The sequence below is a fragment of the Tupaia chinensis genome, unplaced genomic scaffold (assembly GCF_000334495.1).
Source record: "Tupaia chinensis unplaced genomic scaffold, TupChi_1.0 Scaffold000226_1, whole genome shotgun sequence".
NCBI classification, from domain to species: Eukaryota; Metazoa; Chordata; class Mammalia; order Scandentia; family Tupaiidae; genus Tupaia; species Tupaia belangeri.
In genome coordinates, this window is record NW_006159701.1 from 1,000,406 (window position 1) to 1,026,672 (window position 26,267).

General features: G+C 49.2%; 1 protein-coding gene and 1 long non-coding RNA gene across 4 annotated transcripts in view; one reads left to right on the top strand and one right to left on the bottom strand.

The window, feature by feature from the left end:
• MYO18B (myosin XVIIIB) overlaps window positions 1-26,267 on the top strand; it is a 305,047-nt gene that overhangs the window by 50,147 nt on the left and 228,633 nt on the right. For all 3 annotated transcript variants that reach the window (XM_006147864.2, XM_006147865.1, XM_006147866.1), the window contains one exon: window positions 9,575-9,719. In XM_006147864.2, the coding sequence (XP_006147926.1) occupies window positions 9,575-9,719 (145 nt within the window). The remainder of the gene's footprint in view (window positions 1-9,574; window positions 9,720-26,267) is intronic.
• On the bottom strand, window positions 11,558-15,664 carry LOC106734811 (uncharacterized). The gene is made up of 3 exons (XR_001370362.1): window positions 15,624-15,664; window positions 12,261-12,350; window positions 11,558-11,691 (listed from the first exon to the last, which is right to left on the bottom strand). It is a non-coding gene; the product is annotated as an uncharacterized LOC106734811 (long non-coding RNA).

Here is a 26,267-nt window from a genome sequence, read left to right on the forward strand (position 1 = left end):
TGTGAGAGTTGTTAAGCAAAGATTGTTAGATTAAGCAAATAGTAAAACATGGGATACCTAGGTCAATTTGAGTTTCAGACAAGCATCGAATTACTTATTTATTTATTTAGGTATAAGTTTGTCCCAAATATTGTATGGGCAAGGCTGGAGGCTTGGAGGTGTATCAGGGAAGGCTATCTGGAGGAGGTGACCGTGGGCTGGTCCTGGAATGAGAGTTAGTTAGGTTCAGTGAGACCAGCCTTCTTATTATACCAAATATCACAGGGGGACATACTTGAATACAAAATAGTACCCACTGCTTACCTGATAGTGAGTGGCATCAGATGGATGTCCTGCGTTTACTTGGCAACCCTGCAGCCCAGCTGTATCTTTGGCTGAGCCTCCTCTTAGCTAGTCTCTGCAACTCTGACCACTTCTGCCAGCCCCGGGGGGGGGGCAGGTCTTTGAAATCTTCATGAAAAATGCATATTATGGAAACAATACACATGGATTTCAAAAAAATATTTAAGAGAGATTTTTGCTATAGCGTGCATGTGCTTGCTGGAGAGACAGAGAGATGGAAAGTGAGAAACCAGCCCCAGGGGGTTGGGTTCACTGCAGTTCCTTCTCCTCCATTCTCCTCTCAGGATTTGGGACATGCACACACACATGCCCTGCAGGAGTTTTAAGACACCAGGTCCAAGACTCGAACTGTGGTCAGCCATGCGGGAGCCAGTGGTAGAACCATTACATCATCTGGCCTTTAAAACCTTTTTTGCACTGAAATAAAATTCAATTTCATTTTTTTCCATAAAGTTTTTGAAGTCTTCTTGTAGTCAGTCATTTAGAAAAGTATTGCAATAGGGTGTGTGTGCTCACCAGAGAGAGAGAGAGAGAGAGAGAGAGAGAGAGAGAGAGAGTGCGCCCCCGCCATGGAACATGGTCACGCCACAATCCCATCTCTTCCATTTCTCCATCCCGTTGGGATTTGGGGGCACACATGCGCATGTGCCCAACATGTTTTTCACGCTGCTAGTCTGGCACCCGAACCACTCATGTCAGATCCAGCTTTCTCAACCGCTACGCTATGGGGCTGGCCTCTTGTATTTCATCGCCACAGTGAGTCTCATCTCCGTGAAAATCCACTGGCAGTACGTGTCTGCCCTAGCCAGGGTCAAGTCCAAGGCCCAGCACCGAGTGGCCTGAAGCAAGCGGCTTCATCTCTCTGTGCCTCGGTTTCCTCACGTGAAAAACGGAGAGTGTAAGAGTGGCCCTCAGTCTCCAGGGCAATGCCATACCGCCCTCAGAACCCCGGACAGCGCCCGGCAAGCCACTGGTGTCTGGTTTGATCATTACATTCCCGATTACTGTTCAGCACTGTGGGTGGCAGCACTGGGCAAGCAGGGCAGGGCAAGGCCTCGAGGGCCCAGGGAGGACCTGGCACCCTGCCCGTGCCCACAGCCCCCAGGCCACAGTCCTTGGCAGTGCGTGCGATGTTTTCTCTGTCACTGGCCTAATCACACGTGTTTGTGGAAAATAGAACTAAAGTATGTTTGTTGGTTTTGTTTTGTTTTTTAGTTTTGCACTTGCCAGAGAGAGACAGAGAAAGAAAGAGAGGGAAAGTGAGAAATCACCCCTCAGGGGGGATGCCCGCACGGCAATCCCTTCTCCTCCGGTCTCTTTACGGGATTTTGGGCATGCATTCACCCTTTCTTGGCATGATTTTCAAGCCTTGGATTCAGTGGCTTGAAAACCAGCACTGCTGCCCTCAGTACTGGTTTATTTTGATGCCAAAAATATATTTTTAAATCCATGCTTAGATTTTTTTTTATAATGCAAGGAGGGTTATTCAAAAAGTTCATGAAAAATGTGTATTACTTAAAAGCTGGTTGGGTCCATTGAGGGAACTTTTTTTTTTTTTTTTTTTTGAGACATTTTTGTCCATTAAGGGAACATTTTTTTTTTTTTGAGACATTTTTGTTATAAGGAACGTGTACTTGCCAGAGAGACAGAGAGAAACAAAGAGACAGAAAGTGAGAAATCACTCCCCACCCCCAGAGGGGATGGCCACACCGTAATCTCTTCTTCTCCATTCTCTTCTTGGGATTTTGGGCACGCACGCACATGTGTTTGGCGTGAGTTTTAGGCCACCAGGTCTGGGAATTGAACTGCAGTCGACTATGTGGGAGTCCAGGGACGTATAACCTCTGTGTCATTTGCTGGCCCTGCGACATCCATTTTTAACACAATTAAATGAATACACATGTCCTGTAGCACAGTCAGAAAAATATACAGGCTAAACCCAAAAGAAGACTCACGTACACACAAGCTAAAAACACAAGTGTTAATACCTGCACCACCCAGAGAAACCTGCTAGCATTTTGCAGGTGTCCGTCCCATCTTTCCCTGTGACCGTATGACATAGCTCACACCGCACTGTGTATCACTAAAACTTTCACAAGTCTTTCTTGTTGTTGTTGTTCTATGGTGTGTGTGCTTGCCAGAGAGAGGGAGAGGGAAAGTGAGAAATCACTCCCCACCCTGGGTGTGGGGGAGATGGCCACACTGTAATTCCTCCTCCTCCATTCTCCTCTTGTGATTTTGGGTGTGCACACACACACACACACACACACACTCACCCATTGTGTTTTCCAAGCCTCCAGGTTCGGACTCAAACCACACAGTTGGCCATGTGGAATTCAGTTGCATTAACCTCCATGCCAACTGAGGGCCCCATTAATAATATTTTAACTCATGCAGGAGTCTCCCTAGACTATTTTCCTACTGTTGTCCAGTCACACGATTTAAAATCTTTTTGTAGTCTTTTTTTTTTCTTTTGCTTAAGGGCATGTACACTCACCCGAGACAGAGAGAGAGAAGAAAGTAGAAACTATCCCCAAGGTGGGATGGCCACACAATTCTTTCTCCTCTTTAGATTTTGAGGACGCACACACAGGCACCTGGTGTGTTCTCAAAGCTGCCTGGCCCAGGACTCGAACCGCATAGTCAGCCATGTAGGATCCAGCTGCCTTAACCACATACTGCCAATACCTGCACCACCCAGAGAAACCTGCTAGCATTTTGCAGGTGTCCGTCCCATCTTTCCCTGTGACCGTATGACATAGCTCACACCGCACTGTGTATCACTAAAACTTTCACAAGTCTTTCTTGTTGTTGTTGTTCTATGGTGTGTGTGCTTGCCAGAGAGAGGGAGAGGGAAAGTGAGAAATCACTCCCCACCCTGGGTGTGGGGGAGATGGCCACACTGTAATTCCTCCTCCTCCATTCTCCTCTTGTGATTTTGGGTGTGCACACACACACACACACACACACACTCACCCATTGTGTTTTCCAAGCCTCCAGGTTCGGACTCAAACCACACAGTTGGCCATGTGGAATTCAGTTGCATTAACCTCCATGCCAACTGAGGGCCCCATTAATAATATTTTAACTCATGCAGGAGTCTCCCTAGACTATTTTCCTACTGTTGTCCAGTCACACGATTTAAAATCTTTTTGTAGTCTTTTTTTTTTCTTTTGCTTAAGGGCATGTACACTCACCCGAGACAGAGAGAGAGAAGAAAGTAGAAACTATCCCCAAGGTGGGATGGCCACACAATTCTTTCTCCTCTTTAGATTTTGAGGACGCACACACAGGCACCTGGTGTGTCCTCAAAGCTGCCTGGCCCAGGACTCGAACCGCATAGTCAGCCATGTAGGATCCAGCTGCCTTAACCACATACTGCCAGCTGGCTCTCTGTAGTTCTTAGTAATGAGGCGGCACGTCTCTCTGTGCTTCCTTCTTCGGGCCTCGGTGCCTGCGTTACCATTTCCAGCTCCGCCTGTTACTGTCCCTCCTGTTGACACCTTGATGACAATCTCTCGTTGTGTCACACTGTCCACTACCAGCCTCTCCCCTGCCCCTCGGTTTCCCAAGGGAGAGGGTCTTACCTGGTTCATTCACTACCACATATACAAGGCCGAGCACTCTCCCAGCATGTGCTCTAAGAATGTTTGTTGAGTGAATAAATGAAAGAGCAACTCACCACGATTTACTGAAACCACATCTTTCCAGTTTTGGAATCTTTTGCTACCGAAGTTGGAAGGGATACGGTCATTATTGTCATTGCAAAGGTGGGAGATGAAACTGCAGCTGGCTGCAGAGCCCAGGGGAGTGGGGTGGCTGGCCAGAGAGGGGACCTGCAGTGAAATGCTGACCCCTGCAGTGTGTCGCTACCTCGGTGGCGCTACCTTGGCCCTCAGCAGCCTCCTCTACTGGCCGACTGCCGGTTCCCCTCCCTGTCCTTGCGCGGAGTCCTCTCGGCTTGCCACGTTTCAGCTTTTAAATGGAACTTATTTGAGATCGGCTGGGCGCCAGGACATGTTTGAAATCATAAGGCTCTTTCATATTATCTCCTTCTTCTCTATAATTTATTTTTCTGCAACCTAGCATGATTTTTTTAAAAAGGGCCCAGCAGCCGTGGTAATAATAACAATAATAATAATCCCCCCTCCTGCGGCTTGCTTCTGGCTGTCACATTCCAGGCTTTGGCCTGAGGCACTTTTTTCTTTTATGACCCATTCGGCAGCTTCTGTGGAGAAACGGTCTCCAGCCGGAAGGACCCACAGGAGATCAGTCACTGAGCCAGGGGCTCTGCCTGGAGCTTTCTCTTACCCAACCCTCCAACAGCCCTGGAGGGGAGGGGTTAGGAGCACACCTGTCCTTCAGGAGCAGTAGCCTGGCTCAGAGAGGGAGAGTCCCTTGCTCAACAGCACACAGCTTGTAAGCGGCTGAGGCGGGCCTGGAATCCAGCCTGGCCTGATTCCACATCCTCCCATTCTGCCCTTCCCACTGTCGCCCCAGTCTCTCCTTGTGACTGAAGACTATGGGCTTTAGGGACTGACTCACTGTGCGCCCCAAGGTCACATGGGTCCTCCCAGCCTCAGTTTTCCCATCCGTGGAGTGGGCAGAGCAACACCCAGTGCCTTGGGTGACCGAGGGCTCAGTACTCGGGTGACTCCATGATCGAGGGCTCAGTACTCTGACCCTCTCCAACTGGGTGGCCTTGGGCAAGTAACTCCCTCTCTCCGAGCCTCCGTTTCCTTCTCTGTCAAGTGGAGAGACCCACTCCTGCCTCATAAGGTAGAAGGACTTAGTACAACGGGTAGGGACGCTATCAGTGCTTTCTCGCCTCCTCGCTTAGCTGGGCCCCAGTGCCCAGAGAGGAGGCAGGTTGGTGAGATGCTGAGCTGGGCAGGGCCTTTAGGAAGGGGCAGCTCTGTCCAGTTCTCGTTCTCTCTCTGGTCTGCTCGGGGTCCACCCGCCTGTGTGCCTGTGTAGGCTCCCAGGTGATGTGTCGTTTACAAGTGAATTGAGTCTGTGCTCAGTGGTTTCCTCCTAGAACTGGCTCCAGTCCAGGAGGTGGGGGACTGGGAATCTCTAGGGCAGGTTGGATATAGAGACACCGGGGAGCTCACTCAGCTCTGGAGGAGGAGAGGGGCTAGCTTGCACCCCAGAGTCTAGCCGAGCCCTGCCCAAAGCTGCCTGTTGAGCTCATAACCAGGGAGGGGGTCCCCAGGTGCCAGTTCCCCTAGCTGAGGGGGCCACCTTAGCTACTCGCTCCATCAGAGAGCAGTTCCCGGCTGCAAACGGCACCTTCTGTCCTGTGCTCTGCTAGTGAGGCACCCGGTCCCCAGAGCCCTCAGCACCATGTTTCTCCAGCCCTCTGTCCTGCTTGGAGATCAAGCACACCACTTACAGGACTCACTCAGCCTTGTTCATGACTTCCTTCATCTGCGACTTCTTCCAGGAAGCCTCCCATCCTTCCACCTGGTTCCTTTGCTCCGGCTCAGAGTCCCCAGTACTGGCATTCACGCTAGGTGTATACATCTGTGCACTGGGAGCCCCTGAGGGCAGGGTCATGCCAGACTCCCTTTCCATGGAGTGCAGGGCACAGACTGGGGCAGTGGCGGGGAAAGGTGGTAATCCCGGGAGATGGAGCGTCCCAGGCCACGGCCTACGGCGAGTGACGCAGCAGTGAGGGACCAGCGTTTATGGAGCACCACCGCATGCTGCCGCTGAGCCGGGTGCTCGGCGCACAACTCATTCAGTCCTCATGCAGCCCTGGAGGACAGAGGGAGATTGTTTCCATCGTAAAGACGTGGAAAACGAACTTCCGAGCAGGGGCAGAAGTTCTGTGCGGAGTCACAGGCGGGGACTGCGGAGTCGAGAGGCCGGTTGTGTCACTTCGAATCCAAACCCGGCCTCTGCCATCGCAGGAACCTCCTGGGTGCTCTAAACTCAGCTCAGTTTAACGTGGAGAGAATGTTTTAGGGTTTTTTCCTCCACTAAATTACCTGCAGTCTTTGGTTGACCTTGAGACTTCGCCTCAGCCAAACCCTGGGTATCTCGTGATTTGACTTTTTTCACTGATTTTTTTTTTTTAAATTGAGGCAAAACATATCGTGAAGTGTATAAAGTGTCCTAATTTTCAGTGTACAACCCAGTGATGTTCATATTCTTTTTCTAAAAGGTTATTTGCTTATTTCTTCCATGAGTGAGAGAATCTGGGGTTGGGGGACAGACAGAGACAGAGTCAAGACAGTCCCAACAGAACCTGGATGTTATCATCTACTGCAGCCTAGCCCGGCTCACGGACACACACGGGCCTGGCATACTCAGGGAGGTATCCGGACATGGACCTAGAGCCTCCCCACATAGGCCGGCCTCCCAGAACGCCGCATTTTACCACTGTGCCACCAGCCAGCCCCCGGTGATATCTGTCTTGTTAAACAGCCAGTGGTGTGGTGGGTAAGGCAGCTGGATCCCACATGGTCGACTCCACTGTTCAAGTCCTGGACCTGGTGGCTTGAAAAACACGCCAGGCGAGTATACGCGTGTGCCTAAAATTCCAAGAGGAGAATGGAGGGAAAGGGGTTTGGGTGAGGTTGTTCCCCCTCCACCCTGGGGCGAGATTTCTCAGTTCCCTCCCCCCTCCTTTGTGTGTCTTTCTCCAGGAGGCATGTGTGCATTATAGCAAACAGACAGACAGACAACAGGACACCAGCATTCGTTTTGCTCACTCCTGAGCTTCACAGAAATGCATTCACACAGTATGGAGTCTGTTGTGTCTGGCTTCTTTGACTCAGCGTTGAGTCCTGAGATCCGCATATGCAGTTGCCTGTATCAGTGACTTGTTCTTTTCATTGCCGTGTAGTATTCCATCTCTGTGCTCTGGGTGTACCCCTTTAGTTTATCCCGTTTCCTGTAGACAGACGTCTGGACTATGAGTTGCTTTACTTCATTTATTTGACTTCTGTTTTCACAGTTTTGATCCAAAGAACGGCTTTGGTCAGGACTTTGTACAGAGGCGTTTTTGTTTTTATTTTGAGATATTTTTACTATAGGGTACGTGCACTTGCTGGAGAGACAGAGGGAGAGAGACAGAAATTGGGAAATCACCCCTAGGGGGTGGGGTATGGCCACATAACAACCCTCCATTGTCCTCTCAGGATTTGGGGCATGCACACACACACACCCAGCATGAGTTTGAAGCCACTGAGTGCAGGACTCTAACTGTGGCCAACCACATGAGAGTCCAGTACCTTACCTATGCCACCAGCTAGCCCCTGTGCAGAGGTGTTTTAAGAATGGCTGACTCTCTAGAACCTTATGGAACTGTAAACAGCTTCCTGATCCTAGTTACTTTCCAGAACCTTGTATATTTATCGACCTATGTTATCTGTTCCAAAAGAGACATGGGGTGTGGGGTGGAGAGAGGGAAAGATGCAAATAAGCTTGAGCAGAAGTTCTCTCATTCTTCTCTTCACATGAGCTAAGTGGCTAAGTTTGCCTGTAATTTAAAGTCAAACGCTCGTAGCTGACAGTGGGAGCCATAATGAATGTGTTGTCACTGTCCTTCCGGTGTCCTTTCTCTGCTACTCGGAAATCTCATAAATAACCGAGAGCATGTTGGTAAGACGCCTTCTTCTCTCCGCCTGCTCCGGCGGAGCAGCTGCAGTTGCTAGGTTGAGCTCCTGGTTGCTAGGGATTCTGTGGTCCTGTAGAGGCCCAGAAATACGATGGGTCAGTTGAACACGCTTTCGTTATTAATTGAAATGTTTCCGTGGTGAATCTCTCATTGTCACTACAGGCTTCGACCTTGCCCCTAATGGTTCATAATCCTTGCAACTTCGCCAGTTAGTCAAGGTGGCTTCAATGGAGGGAACAAATGGCTTGGAACAGGAGTCCGAAAGGCCTGAGTCTTGTCTTGTATCTGATGTTCATTTGCTGTGTGACCTTGGGCAAGTGGTGTCTCTCTCTGGGCACTGGATCTACAGAATCCAGGGACCTGCCAGCTTTCACAGCTATGGTTTATCACCCGAGTTTTCAGGCCAAGTGCAAATCAGGTTTGATTATCTGCAGGTGGATTATCGACAAAAGAAATCCTGTCCCCGGCTCACTTCCTCTCTACCCAGCAGGCTTCTGGGCTGAGTCTCCTTGGCCAGATGGTGTGTGCAGAGGAGTTTCAGGCTAATTTTAATATTCAATCAAACATAATTGGGATCATAAATCTTAAAAAAAAAAACCCACTACAACCCATAAACATCTGATCATGTCATTTTCTCTTTCCTCCTATTAAAAATCTTTGGCAGTTTCCCATTGCCACACTGGGAATGGAAAACAAGTACTGTTTCAGCTACTGAGATGGATCAGTTGGTGGTGGTTGCACAAGGTGATGTCCTGAAATAAATCTGGACTCACTGGTTTGCTGTAGGATCTTGATTGATTAGTGATGTCTGCCATGGGTCCAGGAATGTCAACAGGGGAAAGTATCAGTATTTGTTCATCGTGACTAGAGTTTAAAGCTCGTGCCCTTTAATATTGTGTTTCAGGCCTTCAAGGCTGTCCCATGCCAGCTTCTCAAGCATTGTCATCTCCCCTGAACCATCCCCAGAAATACCTGCTTCTACGTCCACATTCAATTGACCACTTATTGTTTATCCAAATCTCTTTTGCTCAGGCAGAGGCGTCTGCCTGTCAGAACCTTTATTACATTAAATTGGTCAACTTGGCCTATTTACCTTTCCAACTTCAGTTGCAATTTGATCTCACCTTCAACAGTTTCTCTTTGGCTCTCTTGAGTGGGTTTCATTAGCCCTTTCCTCCTCTGACGTCCCACAGCTCCCCATGCAGATCTGTGGCTGTCCACGTAGGCTATTTCACACTTAGCTGCTTTTATGTCTCTTTCCACTTCTACTTGGAGGGGGCCTCAAAGTCAAGGTCTGAGTTTTGTTGTATCCTTAGACCAGAGCCCAGCACAGAGCAGAAGAAACCCAGTTGTGATTTTCTGTAGCCAATGAGCACATGAATGAATAAAACTCACACTGTATTCCCAAGTCAAATGGACGTGGTTTTTATAACTTTCCCAGAAGCCCGAGTTTGTGTGACAATCTTGCTCAGCCTCACCGGGGGTAATTTCCTGCTGTGATGAAGCGATCACACATCCCCCTGAGCTGGACCATGGCTTCATGTCGCGTGTTTGAATTCTCTCCATCATGACGGCCTCTTTTTCCCTCTCTCCCTTTGCTCTCAGCCCGAAGACAAGCAGAAGGCAGCAGCTGCCTTTGCCCAGCTCCAGGGTGCCATGGAGACGCTGGGCATCTCGGAGAGTGAGCGGCGAGCCATTTGGCGGGTGCTGGCAGCCATCTACCACCTCGGCGCAGCGGGGGCCTGCAAAGGTACGTCCTTCCTGCCGAGCTCACCTGGGCTGCCAGGTGTCTCCTCCAGCAGGTGCCTGACGAGGCCCTTCTCTTGGCGAGGCGAAGACAGGGTCAAGCTGTCATCTTCCATGCCTCTGGGACCGTTCTTGGGGAGGTGGCCGAAACAGGCATGGCAAGAAGGAGACAGGACTCGATTTTTCGAACTTAGACTAGCCCTGTCCAAAAGAACTTCCTACAACGATGGAGAGAGCCTCTCTCAGTGCCGTCCAGGATAATAGCCCTCTAGCCGCCTGCAGCCTTGAGCACGAAATGTAGCTAGTGCGATGGAGGAATTAAATTTTCAGTTGTATTTAATTTGAATTAACTTAAATTTAAGTAGCCATAGGTAGGTATGGTTACTGTCCTAGGCAGAGCAGTTCAAGAATATGCAAGAGAAGGTTGGTTCTAAGCAATGAAGTGCTGTTTCCGTCTAGAACCCTGGAGATATTTCTCATTATGCATGCTGAAAACCTAACCTGCGGCCTTGGTCCCCTCCTTAATTGTCTGTTTGCCGATTGTCCCGACTTCTACCTGGTCTTGCAAGTGACTCCAATCAACCCTCTCATCCTCACACTTTCCTTATTCATGGTGCCCCGTAGAGGCCCCATGTAATCATTTCTATCCTGGCTCTTCAATCCTCACTGTTATCACTGTAGACTAGGTGTTGGCTTATTTATTTATTTATTTTTTTTGGCTTGGACTGTTGATATCGTCACATCTTCTCCCATCATGTTCTTTAGGACCAGTTGGTTCCTTACAATGACATAGAGCTACTGTGCCATTCTTCTGCTTGGGGTCATCCTGAGGCTCTCCCTTACCTTCCCTACCTTGGATTGGCATTCACAGTCCTTCACTGTAGAGCTGGTCTCTTCTGCTCTGTCTTCTGGAACTCTGTAGGTTCTGGGGAGAAGGGGAGGTGGATCAAGAACAGGGTGGGCCCTGTCATCCTGAAATGTATAACGCTTTGTATTGTGGCTGTGTCCTTCTCTCGCTCATCCTGGTAGGGAGTGGCTTCCTCTGGGCCCAGAACGTAGAGCTGGAACTTGCTTGTGAAGTGAACGTATGTGCAAATTGCATTCCGTCCTAAAACTGAGGTTGATGTTCTGGACTGTCCCGCTGGGGGCTGGCAGACGCTGAAAAGGTGACAACATGTCATTTCCTCCATTCCCAGGTTCACAGGCCTTGTCACTTTTGAGCCATGTGAGCCACATGTACCAGGGGTCTTCATAAAGTTCCTGGAAAATGTATATGATGAAAATTATGCATAGATTTTAATTTTTATTTTTTCCTTTTTTTTTTTTTGGTGCATCAAAATAAACTTGTATTTTAGTTTCCATTTTCCATGAACCTCCTGAGGTCTTCTCATACTAACCGATTATATTTTGGAAATTTCTAGAAGTCATGCTAAGTGGAGCACAGCTGGTCCCAGCTGAGGACAGGTGTGCTAGGCGGGGCAAATGTAGTAACAACAAATGCCACTCGTGTTTCCACAAGTCACATGGACCATGACTGGCAGCTCAGCTGTTTAGGCTTCACTACCGTCTTGCTCAGGCGGTTGCGATGTGTCTCGCTCATCCTCCTGGTCACCACGGCCACTTGGGTCATGCATATTAGAATATAGGAAGATAGTTCAGTCTCGGCCTGGGGTACATTTGAAAAAACATTTTTATTAAAACTTTTTTCTTCATTTATGATAGAGTATGTGCTTGCATGAGAGAGAGAGAGAGAGAGTGCTCAGGCGAGCGGGAGAAAGAGAGGCACCCTTCACAGCGTCTAGTCATGCGGCAGTCCCTCCAGCCCTCCAGCCCTCCAGCCTTCTGAATCTCGGGCACTTGCACATGTGCCCAGGGTGTTTCAGGTTGATGGAGCTGCGGATTTGAATTGCGGTTGTCATGTGGGATCCAGCTTCTCTTGAGCAATGCATTTTTGCCCTTAGGATGCATTTCTTATCCTGCAGAACCAATCACTGGTTAGAAACCCCCACCTCTACAGGGCCAGCAGGTGGTGGACTTCCACTCAGACAACTTTGGTTCAAGTCCCAGACCCGTTGACTTGAAAATTATGCCAGTGCATGTGTATGCATGCCCAAAACCTCAGGAGAAGAAGGATTACAGTGTGACCATCCCCCCTCGGAAATGATTTCTCACTTTTCCTCACTATCTTTCTCCATTTCTCTCCAGCAATTGCACACACCTTTTGGCAAAAACCTTAATTTAAAAAAAAAAAAAAAAAGAAAAGAAAAGAATGACCAGCAGATGGGATAAGGTTATGTCACTGGATTTCCAGGTAGTCAGCTGTGGTTGGAGCCCCACACACAGCAGCTTAAAACTCACACCGGGCGCATGTGCATGGATACCCAAAATCCCAACAGAAAGAATGGGAGAGAAGGGACTGCAGCACAGCCATCCCCCCTGGGGGGTGATTGCTCACTTTCTGTCTCTCTGTCTCTCTGGTGAGCGCACGCGTCCTATAACAAAAATCTCTCTCTAAAAAAAAGAAAAGAAAAGAAAAGAACCCTACCTCTACCGGTGACTGCCTGCATCGTCAGTCAGCAGTTGATGGCTTATGGGTTGACTCCAACTTGCTGCCTGTTTCCACACCGTCTGCAAACTAAGAACTGCAATTATGTCTCGATGGAATGACAAAGAACATATACCAGAATAATATCTCAGGACACATGAAAATGACATGGTATTCAAATGATAGTGTTTGCAATTAAAGTCTTCCTGGAGCACAGCCCTGCCCATTTGTTTCCGTGTCATGGCTGTTTCCACTCTACAATGACAGCCTCGGGTAGTGGAGACAGGGATTGCGGGACTGCATGGCCTGAAATGACTAGATGGCCTTCTGCAGAAAAAGTTTGCTCACCCCGTGGGAGATTGTGGCACTATGGCTCTGCGCCTCCGAACTACTTAGCTGTTTAGTCATGCTCTGGGAAGAAGCCTCTGTCTTTCTCAGACCCTGACAAACCAGGGAGAAGATGTCAGGAACCCAGCTCTACCCCATCTTACTGTGTGACTTTGAGTTACCGAATCGGCTCGTTTTTAATTTTTTATTTTAGAGAGAGGGATTTTTGCTCTAGGGCGTGAGCACTCGCTGGAGAGACAGAAAGTGAGAAATCATTCCCCAGAGGGCATGACCGTGCTGCAGTCCCTTCTCTTCCATTCTCCTCCTGAGATCTTGGGCATGCATGCCTGCTTGCAGAGAGAGAGAGCGAGAGAGAGTGCGTGCCCTCAACAAGGCCCTGTCACCCCTTAGTCCCCTTTCTGAGCTCTCCAGCCAGTTAGGATCTTGGGCACCTACCCGTGCATCATACATGTTTTCAGGCTGTCCCAAGGATCTGAACCCCTGGTTCGTTACATGGCTTCCAGCACTCAGTTCTGTTTGCTACCGTTGGCACCACCAAGCTGGGCCTCATTTAATCTGTTCACAACAGCCACCCAATCTCTGAGATGGGTCAGGATTGGCTTTGCACCCAAACCTGTGCTGGGAAGAGGGAGGGATATGAGAGGCTGTGGTGATTCTGTCCCTTCTCACGCATTTGTCATTTATTTGGTGAGACGAGACTTTTAAACTTGAAACTCTCATCCAGCATTGGGGATGTGATGCAGAGTTCAGACCAGGAGAGCTGAGAAGGTTCAAAGGTGGAGCACGAAGAGCTCTGGGTTAGGGATGTGTGGAAGGAAGCAGACCTATTCTGCAGAATGGAAAACCAAGGCTCGGAAGATCTAGCGCCATAAGCAGTAGGGTGTGGGGCTCTTGAATGAGGTAGACATGGGTTCAAAACAGAACTTTATTTTTGGGCCAGCAGATGGCGTGGTGGTTAAGGGTATTGGACTGCCACATGGCTGACTGTGACTCGAGTCCTGGACCTGGCGGCTTGCTTTCTCACTTTCCCTCTCTCTCTCTCTCTTTCACTCTGTCCCTCTCTGGTCAAATTTAAATAAATAAATAAATAAATAAAGTTAAATAAACTAATTCTTTAAAAAAAAAAAAAAGAACTTTATTTTTTAAAGTTTCTTTTGAAAGAGAGAGAGAGAAAGACAAGCACCTTTAACAGGGTCTCATGCTGTGATCTCCTCCCAGTGTTCCCAGCCAGCCAGGACCATGGGCAAGAATGACTGGTACATACAGGTTGACCAGAGAACTGAACCCACAACCTTCCATATGGACGCAGCATCACATAAGCAGCACATCACCACAGGACCATTGATTGAGCTGCCCCAAAATGGAATTTCTCTGAGCTTTGTCTTTTCCTTTCGATGTACCAAGAGAAGGGCTGATGGGAAGATTAATGGAATAAAGAGGAGGAAGCTGAATTAGGCTGGTCCTCCCAGAAGCAGACCCTGAGACAAAGATATGGGGGCATGTAGCTTATAGAACAGGGGATCCCTAAAGGCAATGGCAGGAGAATGGAGAAGAGAAGCAGGTAATACAGGGTGCATGTGACCTCCAGGGAATTGAGACTCGGCCTTACTGGGGACCCTGGAGAGACTCTGAGAGGTAAGGAAGCCAGGGCATTTATCCACTCCCTCCTGCTTCTGCCTGGTTAGGGTTGCTCCTGGGGGTGGGGAAAGCTCCTTGTGCTTCCAGCCGGCCCCCATATATGGGGTTAAGCCTGCTCTTAAAGCCAGAGAAGGCAGAGGGGCAGAGAGAGAGGTGCCTGCAGTGGGGCGCCTACGGCAGGTATGGGCAGGCAGGGAGTCAGGGCAGGGCCTCAGTGGTGTCAGTCGCTCAGCAGAAGGCAGCTCCAATAGTGCATGCTGCTGAGCCAGGGTTAGGAGACTTTCTCAGGATTGCAGAACCGGCTGCCTCGAGGCTGGGCACTGGTCAAAGGAGATTGCTCCCTTGAGATGCTCTGCAAAGCCTGAGAAAATAGCAAGCCCTGCCTATGTCTGGGGCCCACCTTCTGGTTTTCATGCTCACACTTGTACCCTCTCTGCCTCCATCTTTGCAAAACAGAGACTGGCCTGTTGACCTGTTGCCAGAGCAGTGAAGGAGCTCAGTTTGATTCTTCCCCAAGATAAAGGGTCGCCCCTCCTAGGTGGACTCAGGGACCTGACCCCCTACATGTGAATGCCTGTGATAATAAAAGCGAAAGTCACTTTTATAAATATTTCATTAATACATGATTATGGCAATAATTTCTCCCAGTCCTCCCCCCGAGCCCACCTTATAAATTATTTTAAGAAGAGCTGCCGTCAGTCTGCCTGGGAGGCCTGCCCGATGATTTACTTACTATATATTCTGCTTTGGAATCTTTCATAATAGGTTGCTCTAAAATCAGCTATTAAGAATTTCAGAGTCGTATATAAATGTCTTGGCTTTGTGTCATAACAGATCATTTTGAAATATATTAAGAATCATTTCCATTAATCAGGGTTTTTTTTCTTCTTTTTTTTTTTTTTCATTAAAATGATCCTCTCCTCCTTCCTAACTTATTTTGAGAGCCCCAATCCTATTTTTAAAAACCAATATCAGTCCCTGTAGGGAGATTTCAGGTCTTCTAAGAGGAGCTGAGGTTTTGAACAGTTACAGCAATAACAATAACGCTGCTAATATTGGTTTAATGTTCGACAGTTTCAATGGCACCCATTCCTCTATCACGCCTTTTGATTAGATGCATGCAACAACCCACTATGGAGAAGGAATGCTGTCAGCAAGTCCAGGGAATCCTGGCTTGGCCTCTCTGAGCTTCAGTTTCCTCCTCTGTAAAATAAGACTGATGATGAGCCTGTTTTATAGGCTCGTTGTGAGGATTCCGTGAGTCAATGCCAGCATGTATGGGACAGGGGACGTGGCTCAAGGTGAGGACTTCTTACTTTCATCCCCGTGCATTTCTTAGACAACCAAAGGGAGGCTCAGAGAAGGCACGTGACTCACCTGGCGTCACACAGCTGGTACAGTCCAGGGTGAATTTCGGGCTGTTACTGTTTTGCTGGAGTCCCTGTGCTGAGTAATCACAGGGGTTCCCATGGAAGCTTTCTTAGGTAGTCATGACTGGATTACATCATTGGCCATTGGTGATTCGCTCCCCCTGCAGCCCCTCTCCCTTCCCAAAGCCTCCCTGATCCCCCTGGACAAGGTCTGTTTCCTGTTCTGTATACTAAGAGGGCTGTGCTGTGTGCCTGGTCATCCCTCTCTTTCACGTGGGATGATTGATTACTGATTCACATCCGTCCGTCTCCCCCACTGGGCTACAACCATGCAAGTGCAAGGACTCTATCTGATTCTGTTCATCACTGCGCCCCTACGGCCCAGCCCAGGGGCTGGTGCCTAGTACATGTTCAATAAATACCTGTTGACTGATTCATCTTCTGAGCAGCTCTTCAAGGAGGGAGGGGTCGCTGTGGGATAGAAATGAGATAAAGGGTATGGGGGTGGGGGAGTGGGTTTGTACTCAATCACATTGGCAGGAGAGAAGAGGGGCTAGGCAGAAGGACAGGTGGACAAACGACACAATTATGCTCCTGTGGGCACCCCCACCTGCTGACTCTGGGCCACTTCCCACTGGCTGTCCAGGTAGGTCCTGGACTTAGTTGGTTCATTCTAATGAGACTTGTTTAGAGGGGCCATGTGCAGCTGGCCTTGGGATCTTAGGAAACCTGCCATCGTGGTGGTGAAGGAGCTGTGTTCCCCCTCCCTCTGCATGATATCCACACCCCTTCCTGTCTCATAGGCTTACTATGGATGACAGGCCCCTTGGGAAGGCTGAAGGAGGGGGCTTTGAGGGCTGGCATCACAAACCAGGCCAAAAACACCAGGTGGTTTGGCATTCCACCTGGCTTGCTGTTCAGCAAGGCTCAAGGCCTGGAGCCATTGTGAAACGGCTCATCCCTTTGGCAACACAAGGCCCGTGGAACAATGAGCTGGTGCTTGTGTGTTTCAACAGATGGATGCTCTCTCGAGCTTCCTTGATAAGGGAGAGTGGGAAGGAGGAGTGAGCTGGAGCTCTGGGATTGGAAAGAGCTGATTCTATGCCAGGCTTCCCGATCCCCTGGCTGTATGATTCACGCCAGGTAGGTGACTTCTCACCTCTCTGAGCCTCAGATTCCTTGGCTGTAAGATGATACCACCCCTTCTACCCCTACAGTCTTTCTATAGTCAGGTAATGAGGATACAACACTTGTATGTAGGAGGTTTTCAATAAGCACTGCTTCTCCTCTCTTTATAAAACTCTTTTGTTATCCATTCTCTCTGTTGGCACTAAAGCCTGCCCCTGAGGTAGGCTCAGTGGACTGGGTGGATAAACCTGAACCCCTAAGCAATGTAGCTCTTTGTCTAAGGACACACGGTGAAATGTCTCTGCTAATAAGTGGCAGGTTCAAAACCAGACTCCAGCTCTTGGTCTAGTACTCTTACTTCAGCTTAGCAGATGATCTTGAGGGCCAAGGACAGAATAGCATGGTGGTTGGAATACTATCTGGATCAACACAATCCTGGGCTCAAACTGGAGTGAGGATTCCAGCACTTGCTGGGTGTGTGGTTGTTAAGTTGCCGTGCTGTGTAAGAAATCAGCTCCCGATGCCATGGCTTACACAATAATCACTTATATTATTTCCCAAGGCTTCTGTACATCTACAGTTTGGAAGGGCTCAGCTGGGTGGTTCTAGCTTGGGGTCTTTCATGTGACTGCAGTCAAGTGGTGGCCAATGTTGCACCAGTGGGAAGTTGGAGAGTGGGGCATTTTTCTCTCTTCATGCAGTCTCAGGTCTCTGTGTGAGGTTGGTTGAGCTTCCTCATGACATGGCAGCTATAGAGGTCCCAGGGCAAGTTTCCAGTGAGTGAGATGGAAACTGCATCTGGGCTGTGTCCCATCTGCCACATTTGATTGACTTTGAGTGTGTCACGGCTTCAAGGGTGAGGAGGACCAGACTCTCTTCCTCCATGGGGGTGCAGCAAGGTTCCTGGACATGTGGGATGAGCAATAGTGGTATGGCCATGTTTTGCCACAGTGACCTTGAGCAAATAATTGAAGCTCCCTGAGGCTCAGTTTTCTTGCCTGTAAAATGGTGTAGAGAAGAGTAGTAACATCGCAGGGCTGCTGTGCAGATGGACTGAAATGCCCCATGCTGAGGGCTCTAGCGTGGGGCCAAGCACGGAAGAGGTGGCTGGTGGACATTACGCTGCTGCAGGTTGAGGAGTTCTACAGCCTGTGCTTCTCCACTCCCTATGGCAGTGGAGAGAGGGTGTGCCCTTGGGGGCTTGCCCTCTGCCTTTATTACCAGTGGCCTCTGCTATCCTCTGATATACCCCAAGGACCCTCTTCCTGTAAAAGAACACATCAAAGATGAACTCTGTGCCCTCTTCACAGAAGTTCCTCTGTCTTGGAGCCTCTTGGCTATATGAGCTTAAAATCAGACGTGGTCTCTTCCCAGGAACGGTATCTACTAATGGAATCCTCCCAGAGCCTGTCTGTTCTCTTCCTCTGCCCACAGCCGGGGGTCACTTTCCGTGGGTTCTCTCTTTTAATTCTGACAACAGGGAAGGAATCACCATTCTGTGGTCCAGGACGCTGAGGCTCAGAGAGGCTATGCAGCCTTATCAAAGCCACACAGGATCACGAGGTGGAGCCAAGGTTAGGACCCAGTGCCGTCTGCCTCTGAAGCTCCTCCTGCATGAGGCTGCCCTGCTGGCTAAGCTGTTGGGTGACTTGTAGGCACCCACACCCCCATCATCTCTTCTACAAGCTCCCGCTCAGCTCTGTCCAGTCTCGAGCCATCCTCCAGCTTCCACCTAGTCCTCCGTTTGCAAGGTCGTCCCGCTAAGCAGACTGCAGGAAGGCTCAGAATCCAGGCTGAAGCTGTGGGCTCTGGGGCTGGCCGACCTGTGTTCAACCCTGTTTCGTCAACTGAGTGACCTCGGTGCCTCCTTGGACCTCCGAGCCTGAACATTCTCTATGAAACGGGACAATAATGGTGCCTAGCTCCTAGCATTCTTGAGAGGCTTGCATGATTTAATTAGAGGGCCAACCCACAGTGTGGAGTTAAGGTGACTAGATCCCACACGGCTGGCCACACAGTTGGAGTCTCAGACCTCGTGGTTTGAAAAATACACCAGGTGTGTGTGCATCCATGTGTGCCCAAAATCCCAAACAGAGGAGCAGATGGAAAAGGGATTGCGATGCAACCGTTTCCAATGGGAGTTGCTTTCTCACTTTCCCTCTCTCTCTGTCTCTCACTGGTGAATGCATGTACCCTCTGGCAAATTATTTTTAAAATGTTTTGGATATTTGAGCTCTGTCGTTCTTGCTATTCTTGTTATTCTTATTAATGAGAACCATGTGCACTGTCTAGGGGAGTTCTCTCCAGTGAAGCCAAGGAGGGGAGGCCAGCTTGGACTGGTCTTTAGTCCTCCCTGGGCCCTGTATTCTGGAGCTATAAGATGCGTGGTGTACTTAGAGAGGTCTCTGGACTTAAACTGGGGAGGGCCTGTGGGAGGGCCTCGCGGGGCATTGCATTTTCACTGCTGTGCTGCTGGCCCCAGGCCTCTTCCTTGATGTAATGCCTGGTGCCTGTTTTCCTCTCTGCAAGGTACCATCCCAAGGGCCCTTGTGCTGGTGCTGTTCCAAAGGGAGGCTGTGATTAAGAGAGGATTACCATGTAGCCTGGCATCCTGGGACTTTCACTGCTCTGTCCTTGAGCCCTGCACCCCTGAGGCCTGCCCCCTCCTTGGCCCTGTCCCACCCCAGTGCCTTCACGCAGCCAGAGGCTGTGCACCCTTGCTCTGGCCCATCTGGTAGCTGGGCTCCCTGCTTGACAGCTGGTGCAGTCGGGCCTATTCTGGGCCACAGGCAAGGATTTATTCTGCATTTTGGGAGCATATTGAATTCATTCATTAAGCTGGAATGGCTGCTCTGGGATGTAAATAATTATATATAATTTAAAAAATGTATGCCCCTGAGTGGCCGACACTACAAGATAGAGCTTATAGCAGTTGGTGCCTTGGAGGGTGAGGTGGGGACACTGGGAGCATGAGGGACTCAGATTTCACAGTGACCAAGCCAGTCCCAGTTGGGTGGCCCTATAAAAGCCTAGTTCCTTCTTTTTGGCCTCTGTTTTCCCTAGATGGTAACAGCAGCGAACATTCACTTAGTGCTTACCTGGTGCCCGGCAGTCTTCTCAGAGCTTTGGCCATTTCAGTAATCCCATGAAGTGGAAGCTATTACCCCGTCTTACAGATGGGGAAACTGAGGCTCAGAGGGAGGAAAGGACTTACCGAATGGTGGTGCACTAGGTGCTCACTGATCACCTTTTAGCTTTGATCACCAGCGGCTCCATTAACCTGTTGTTGGAAGGGAGAAAAGGATAGCTTGCGGAGAACCCCAACATGGATGAACTCTGGAACCCCCCCCCCATTCAGAGTCAAAAAATAACGGAACTAGTAATACGGCAGTAATGATAGTGATAGAATTAACCGTGACTAGTTACTGAGAATGCACTCACTGCCAGGCATATGATTGAAAATGACTTGCATGGATTATTCCAGTTAGTCCTCATAATTCTACGTGCCAGGTTATACCCATTTTAGGGAGGGGTAAATGGAGGCTCTGACAAGTAAAATAAACGACTTAAGGTAATGGACTTGGGAAAAGGAGGGGCTCGATTTTGGATGGAGGGGCTCCGTCCTTAAAGCCCACACTCTTATTCTCAGCACTGCATTTCTTGTGTGGTCTATGGTGCATCGAGAAACAGAACTGGCAGTTGTTCCTTTTGCACGGTTGCTGCATTGACAACATTAAATGCTCAGACACACGGTGAACCCTCAGGAAATGCTGGAAATTGCTGGGCTTTTCTTGGGCCACATGATGCAGTGTCAAGGGCAACAATTTGATAGGTTGTATGACACCCCTCCTCCCCCCCACACACACTCAGCCTGTCTAACCAAGGGGCACTTGCATCTGAAGAGAGCACAGGACTGGGGATCAGGCAGCCTGGGTGTGGTCCTGGGTTCTGCCTCGCCGGCTGTGCGGTGCTCACAGACCCACAGCTGGTCTCAGCCCCGTGCCTTCCATCCTGTGGCCACCCCATGTGACACCTTCCAGCTGAGGTCTCCTGCATGACTCTGATCCTCAGCTTGGATCTTCTACTTGGGGACACTCACATACAATGCCTCGTTCCATTCTTAAAACAACCCAATGGGAAAGAAGCCATTCTGTTTTGTGAATAAGGAAACTGAGGCTCATGGAGGTAACACCTACCCAATAGACAAGCTGAAACTGTCTTTAGCCATCCAGTTTTCAGTTCACTCCACAGTTCTCCACCACCTCAAAAACACCTCATCAGCCTTTTCTCTGGCTACTTGAGTAGGTTAGTTTGGGAGACCTCCTACCACACATTCTCTTTCTCTTGTAAATTGCCAATGCCCATTAACGTATTCAACAAGTCGCAACCTATTTAGTCTGGTTTGCTCATAGAGACTTCTTTTCCCAGAATCCCTGCTCCCAGACTCCAACACCCTGGGAGTGGTCTGTGTGCTGGCTTCTTGGCTGTTCTTGTGAGGGCAGTGTTGAACTCAGCAGCAATCTGTAGATGACTTGTTGGCCTGGCCTTCCAGGAAGCTCTAGTTCCAGATAAGCAAAGGCCCTGGAACAGGCCGATGGCTTTCTCCAAAGCCAGGCAGTTGGCATAGTATGTCCAGGGTGCTGAGGCTGACTCAAAGTCCTGAATGCTAAGGATAAGAAGATTAGGACCAGCAGGTGGTGTAATGGTTCCGTTGCAGAACTCGCATGTAGTTGACCATGATTTGAGTCCAGGATTTTGCATGCGTCCCCCAAATCCCAAGAAGAAAATGGTGGAGAAGGGATGGTGGTGTGGCCATCACGCCAGGGGGTGATTTCTCATTTTCTGTCTCTCTGTCTCTTCTTGTCTCTCTGGCAAGTGCATGTGCTCTGTAGCAAAAAAACTCTCAAAAAAAAAAAAAAGTCACATTTTCCACTGTCCCAACAATAGGATTTGCTCTTGGGTTTCCCTTTCTGACCTATTTGTCCCCTTCAGGGGTGGAAATCTCAGACTATGATCATTAATCACAGGGACTCATATTTATTGAACAGATCTTTTATTAATGTTCTATACATGTGAGGACACTTCAAGAAGTTCATGAAAAGTTGAATTAAAGTAATTATTTTATTTTACTTTATCTTAAAAAAATTCTTTATTTAATTTTTTTTATTGTCCTTCTTCCATTTGCCCAGAGAGACAGAGAGAGGGAGAGTGAGAAAACAAGCCACCAGGTCTGGGACTTGAACCACAGTTGGGAGTCTAATGCCTTAACCATTATGCCACCTGCTGGTCCTGAAGGATTTATTTATTTTTTTAGGTTTAGAGTTTTGAGAGAGAGGCATCCCCAACAGGCCCTCATGTTACAGTCTGCCATCAGTTTCAGGTAGCCCTGGTTCAGGGGCATCTCTGCATGTTCTGGGAGGTCTCCAGATGTGATTCTGGAACCTTCCCATGTGGGCTAGTGTAGCAGAGCATTGCATTGCTTCTATGCCACCATTTGGCCACCATAGAGTACGTCTTTATTTTGATAGCAAAATGTTTGAAACTCATGCATTTTCATCATATGCATTTCCCAGGAACGTTTTGAAGACTCTTGTACGCCCTCATTGCCTCTTCACCAGCAGAACAGTAGCTTCTGTTCATTGTTCACATTTTATAGGAGGAGGGACTGAGGCTCAAAGAGCTGACCCCACTCCAACAACCTGCGGTGTTAAGTGGTGGAGGTGGAGTTCGAACCTACACAGTTTGTCTCCAGAACGTGGCCTTCTCTAATGGCAGCTACTGCCTTATCTCTTCCCGGCAGGCAGCCTACTTCCGCACAGGCCTCAGCTTTGTGGACCTCCAGTTGAGGAACCGCAAACCAGATGCTCTGGTGTTATAAATAAGTTACATAACGTTGAGTAATTCAGCAACAGCACAGCTATTGTTGGAAGGAGGAATAACGTGGTTATTAATAAATGCAGGAGGCCACAGTAATTGATAGCAATTGAACTCACGGTGCATAGGGAAAAGCAGCCATGTTAATTTCTCTCTCTTTCTTACTCATTTGCGTTGAGTGCAAAGGGAAAAATCTGCCTTCGCAGGTAGAGCTGAGCATCTCAGAAACTGTAGTTCCATTACCTTCTCTTGCTCCTTCCCCTTTCCCCCTTTCTTTTCCTATTTCTCCTTTGTTCTCTTTATTCAAATCCCAGCCTGTCTCTTGTCTAAGGAGTGACCTTGGACAATTGATTCAGTTGCTGCAATCTGCCCAGGGTCATGTGCTTAGGTGAGGGAACTTTCAGTTACAGCAGTGTTTCCTAAACTTAAGGCTCATGGAGCAGTAGGCCTGCTGGAGACTCTCTAAAAGTACTCAAAGACCAGGAGCCAGCAAGTGGTGTGGTGGTTAAAGTGCTGGACTCCCACATGAGTGACCTTGGTTTGACTCCCAGGCCGGGCAGTTTGCTTTGTCACTTTCCCTCTCTCTGTCTTTCTCTGGTGAGCATATGTGCCCTATGACAAATTTAATAATAAATAAATAAATAAATATTTTAAAAAGCATTCAAGGGGCCAGCAGTTGGCATAATGGCGATGCTGCTGGACTCCCATGTAGTCGACCGCGGTTCGAATCTCAGACACAGTGGCTTAAACTCATGCTGGGCGCGTGTGCATGCGTGCCCAAGATCCCGAGAGGAGAATGGAGGAGAAGGGATTGCGGTGTGGCCATTCCCCCTGGGGGGTGATTTCTTGCTTTTCATCTCTCTTTCTGGCAAGCGCACACTCCCTATAACTAAAACCTCTCAAAAAAAAAAAAAAAAGCATTCAAAAACCAATTAAGTCTGAGTAGAACTTCCACAAACTTCTTGAAGATTGACAAGACATACTTCAAAGACTCTGAGAAGTCCCACAGTTAAGACATTTATTTAATCAATTGACCATATTGATATGATGCACAATTTATTTTTCTCCCAGTGACACTGGCGAACATTCCATGGGACAACCATTGTGAAGAGCACCTCTGGGAACTTCTGACCCCTGCTCCGCATCTCCTTGACCACCCCGAGAGTTACTGACTTAGCCCTGCCCTTGGTAGCATGTTGGCTGGAGCCAAGCCTCCCCCAAAACATGTAAATGGCTCCTGGGGCATAGGCATACGGGAGAAAGAGCAACTTGCCAAGAGCTTGGCCCCCTGTGAGAACCTTCCCTTGGCCTCCATAATGGAATGGAGGAAAACACATCTTGCTAAGCAGTCCTGCTTGGTGTTCTTAGACTGAGCTCCTTACTGGGGGTGCAGATTCTGAGACCAGAATTCAAGGGCAAGGCGTTTATGTGAAAGGTGACACCAGGAAGCACCAGGAAGGGAGTGAGGAAGGAAGATGGGAAGAAAGGTGGGAGCTGGTGGCCCACCCACCAGGGATTCTGCTTCCCACAATCTTGCCGCCTGGGGTGGGCCAGGGCAAAAACTCCCACCCCGACTTTCCAGGGGCTGCCTCCAGGGGTGGTTGTGTCCTCTTTCCATTTTCATTTCTCTCTTTGCCTCTCCCTCTCCGGGTCTCTCTCTCTCTCTCTTCTCCTTTGTTTCATCTTTTATGACTCCTCCTTGCCATGGTGTCCCTCCAAGACAGACGGCTCTTTTCCAGATTTCAGAAGTGGGGGAGGGCAAGTGGGCAGGGCTGGCCACTCGTGAGACAGTCATTCGTCCGTTCATTCGATCACTCACGTTGCAAGTGGGTACCACAGCTCCCTGGCATCAGCTCTGTCCCGAGGGGGCCAGGCAGGGCGGGGCACTGACCACACAGGCCATGGGGCAGGAAAGCAGAGTCGCAGGGCAGATGCTGCACAGAGCCCAAGCTCGCCACAGAGCGCGGGAATCCCAGCTGGGCCACTTCCTGTGCCACTTTGGACAAGAACCTTGACCTTACCAGGTCTGCTGTGTGTGAATGATCTCAGAGGGTTTCTGAGAGTAAAGAAGATGAAGCGGGTAGAGCACTGAGTGGGACGCGTGGCACACAGTATGTGCTCAATGCTAACGGCTGTTCTTATGAGCTGAGTGGTGGCTCTGTGGGAGGAAGGGGCCTTCCACGTGTGAGAACATTCCACTCCCCCGCAGGGTGCAATCCCCAACCTCATTGGGGTTTGAGGCATTCTGAGCACGGCTGTGATGTCTCTGGCTTTGACATAGGTTGGTGGCAGGTGCCAGCATTCTTTCTCCGTAGACGAGGCAGCGGGAATCCACGCAGTTACCAGGACAGGGCGAGTCCTCTCAGGTAAACGGTGCCCCCCTTGGTTTTGCAGGTGGAGAAGGGAGCAGAACTTCGGTGAGCGCCGTGTCAGGGCCAGGCAATCTGTTGGGTATCTCATTGGCAGCCTCCTCACCCACTTCTTGAAGGTGTAGGGAGAGATGTTGGGGGTTTTATGACCCCATTTCACAGAAGAGAAACTGAGTCTCAAAAACACTGTACTACTGGAAGGGCAGGCTCTATTTCACCCAATGCCCATGTTCTTGCCCAGTTCTCTCTCCCTGCTTCAAGTGCCACCTTAGGGTTCATGGCCTCCCCTGGGAAGACTATGGCTACCTCTCCTTTTTTTTTTTTTTTTTTTTTTTTTTTTTTTTTTTTTTTTTTCTGTAGGGTGAATGTGTTTGCCGGAGAGAGAGACAGTGAGAAGGAAAGTGAGAAATCACATCCTCCTCCCCCAGGGAATCACTATGCTGAAATCCATTCTCCACTCTCCTGGGATTTTGAGCATGTGTGTGCATGCATCTAGTATGATTTTCAAGCTGCCTGATCTGAGACTCAAACCGCAATCAGCCGTGTGGGAGTCCAGTGCCTTAACCACTATGCCACCTGCTGGCCCTTGGCCACCTCCCATGTTTGAGCAAAAGACGAGGAACCCATGAGATTAGATTTGTGCACTTGCAGACTTCAGGGAGCTGGGAGCAGGAGATGCATCTTCTGAGAGAGCTCCCAGCGTGCCCACCTGGATTTCACCAGAGGTGCAACTTAGCTGCACCCAGAGATGCCCTGCTTGAGCCGGGCAGAAAGGAGAGGGTCTGGCCAGAGTCTGCCCACTGTACCTTTTGTCAGGAACAGCAGTCACTGACTCCCTTCATGACCTCCCCCAGCTCAGCGCGGGCACTGATGGCCACTGCCCCTGCAGTCTGGGGGACTCTGACCATAGCAAGTGGTAGAGAGTGGTGGGACAGGGAGCGGACAGGACGTCACTCACCTACAAAGTCACCCCCTCTTTAGCTCACTTTCGGTCCCCATCACAGGAAGAAGACAGTCTCAATCAGCGCAAATAGCCTTTCACACCCTCTCTCTGTTATTTGCTAATCTCCCTTTTTAACAAAGCGAGAATAGGCTTCAGGCTCACAGGTAATGCCACCTAATTAGAATCGCAGGGCGTACTGTGCTCATACTGTATTTATTTCTACCTTCTCTCTGGGACAGGTGATAATGAATTCTCATTGATGATCGTGAGATAACATTTTCTTTGACAATGTATTTATTTAAATGGAAAAGATAAGTAAGTCCATTTAGAAGAGCGT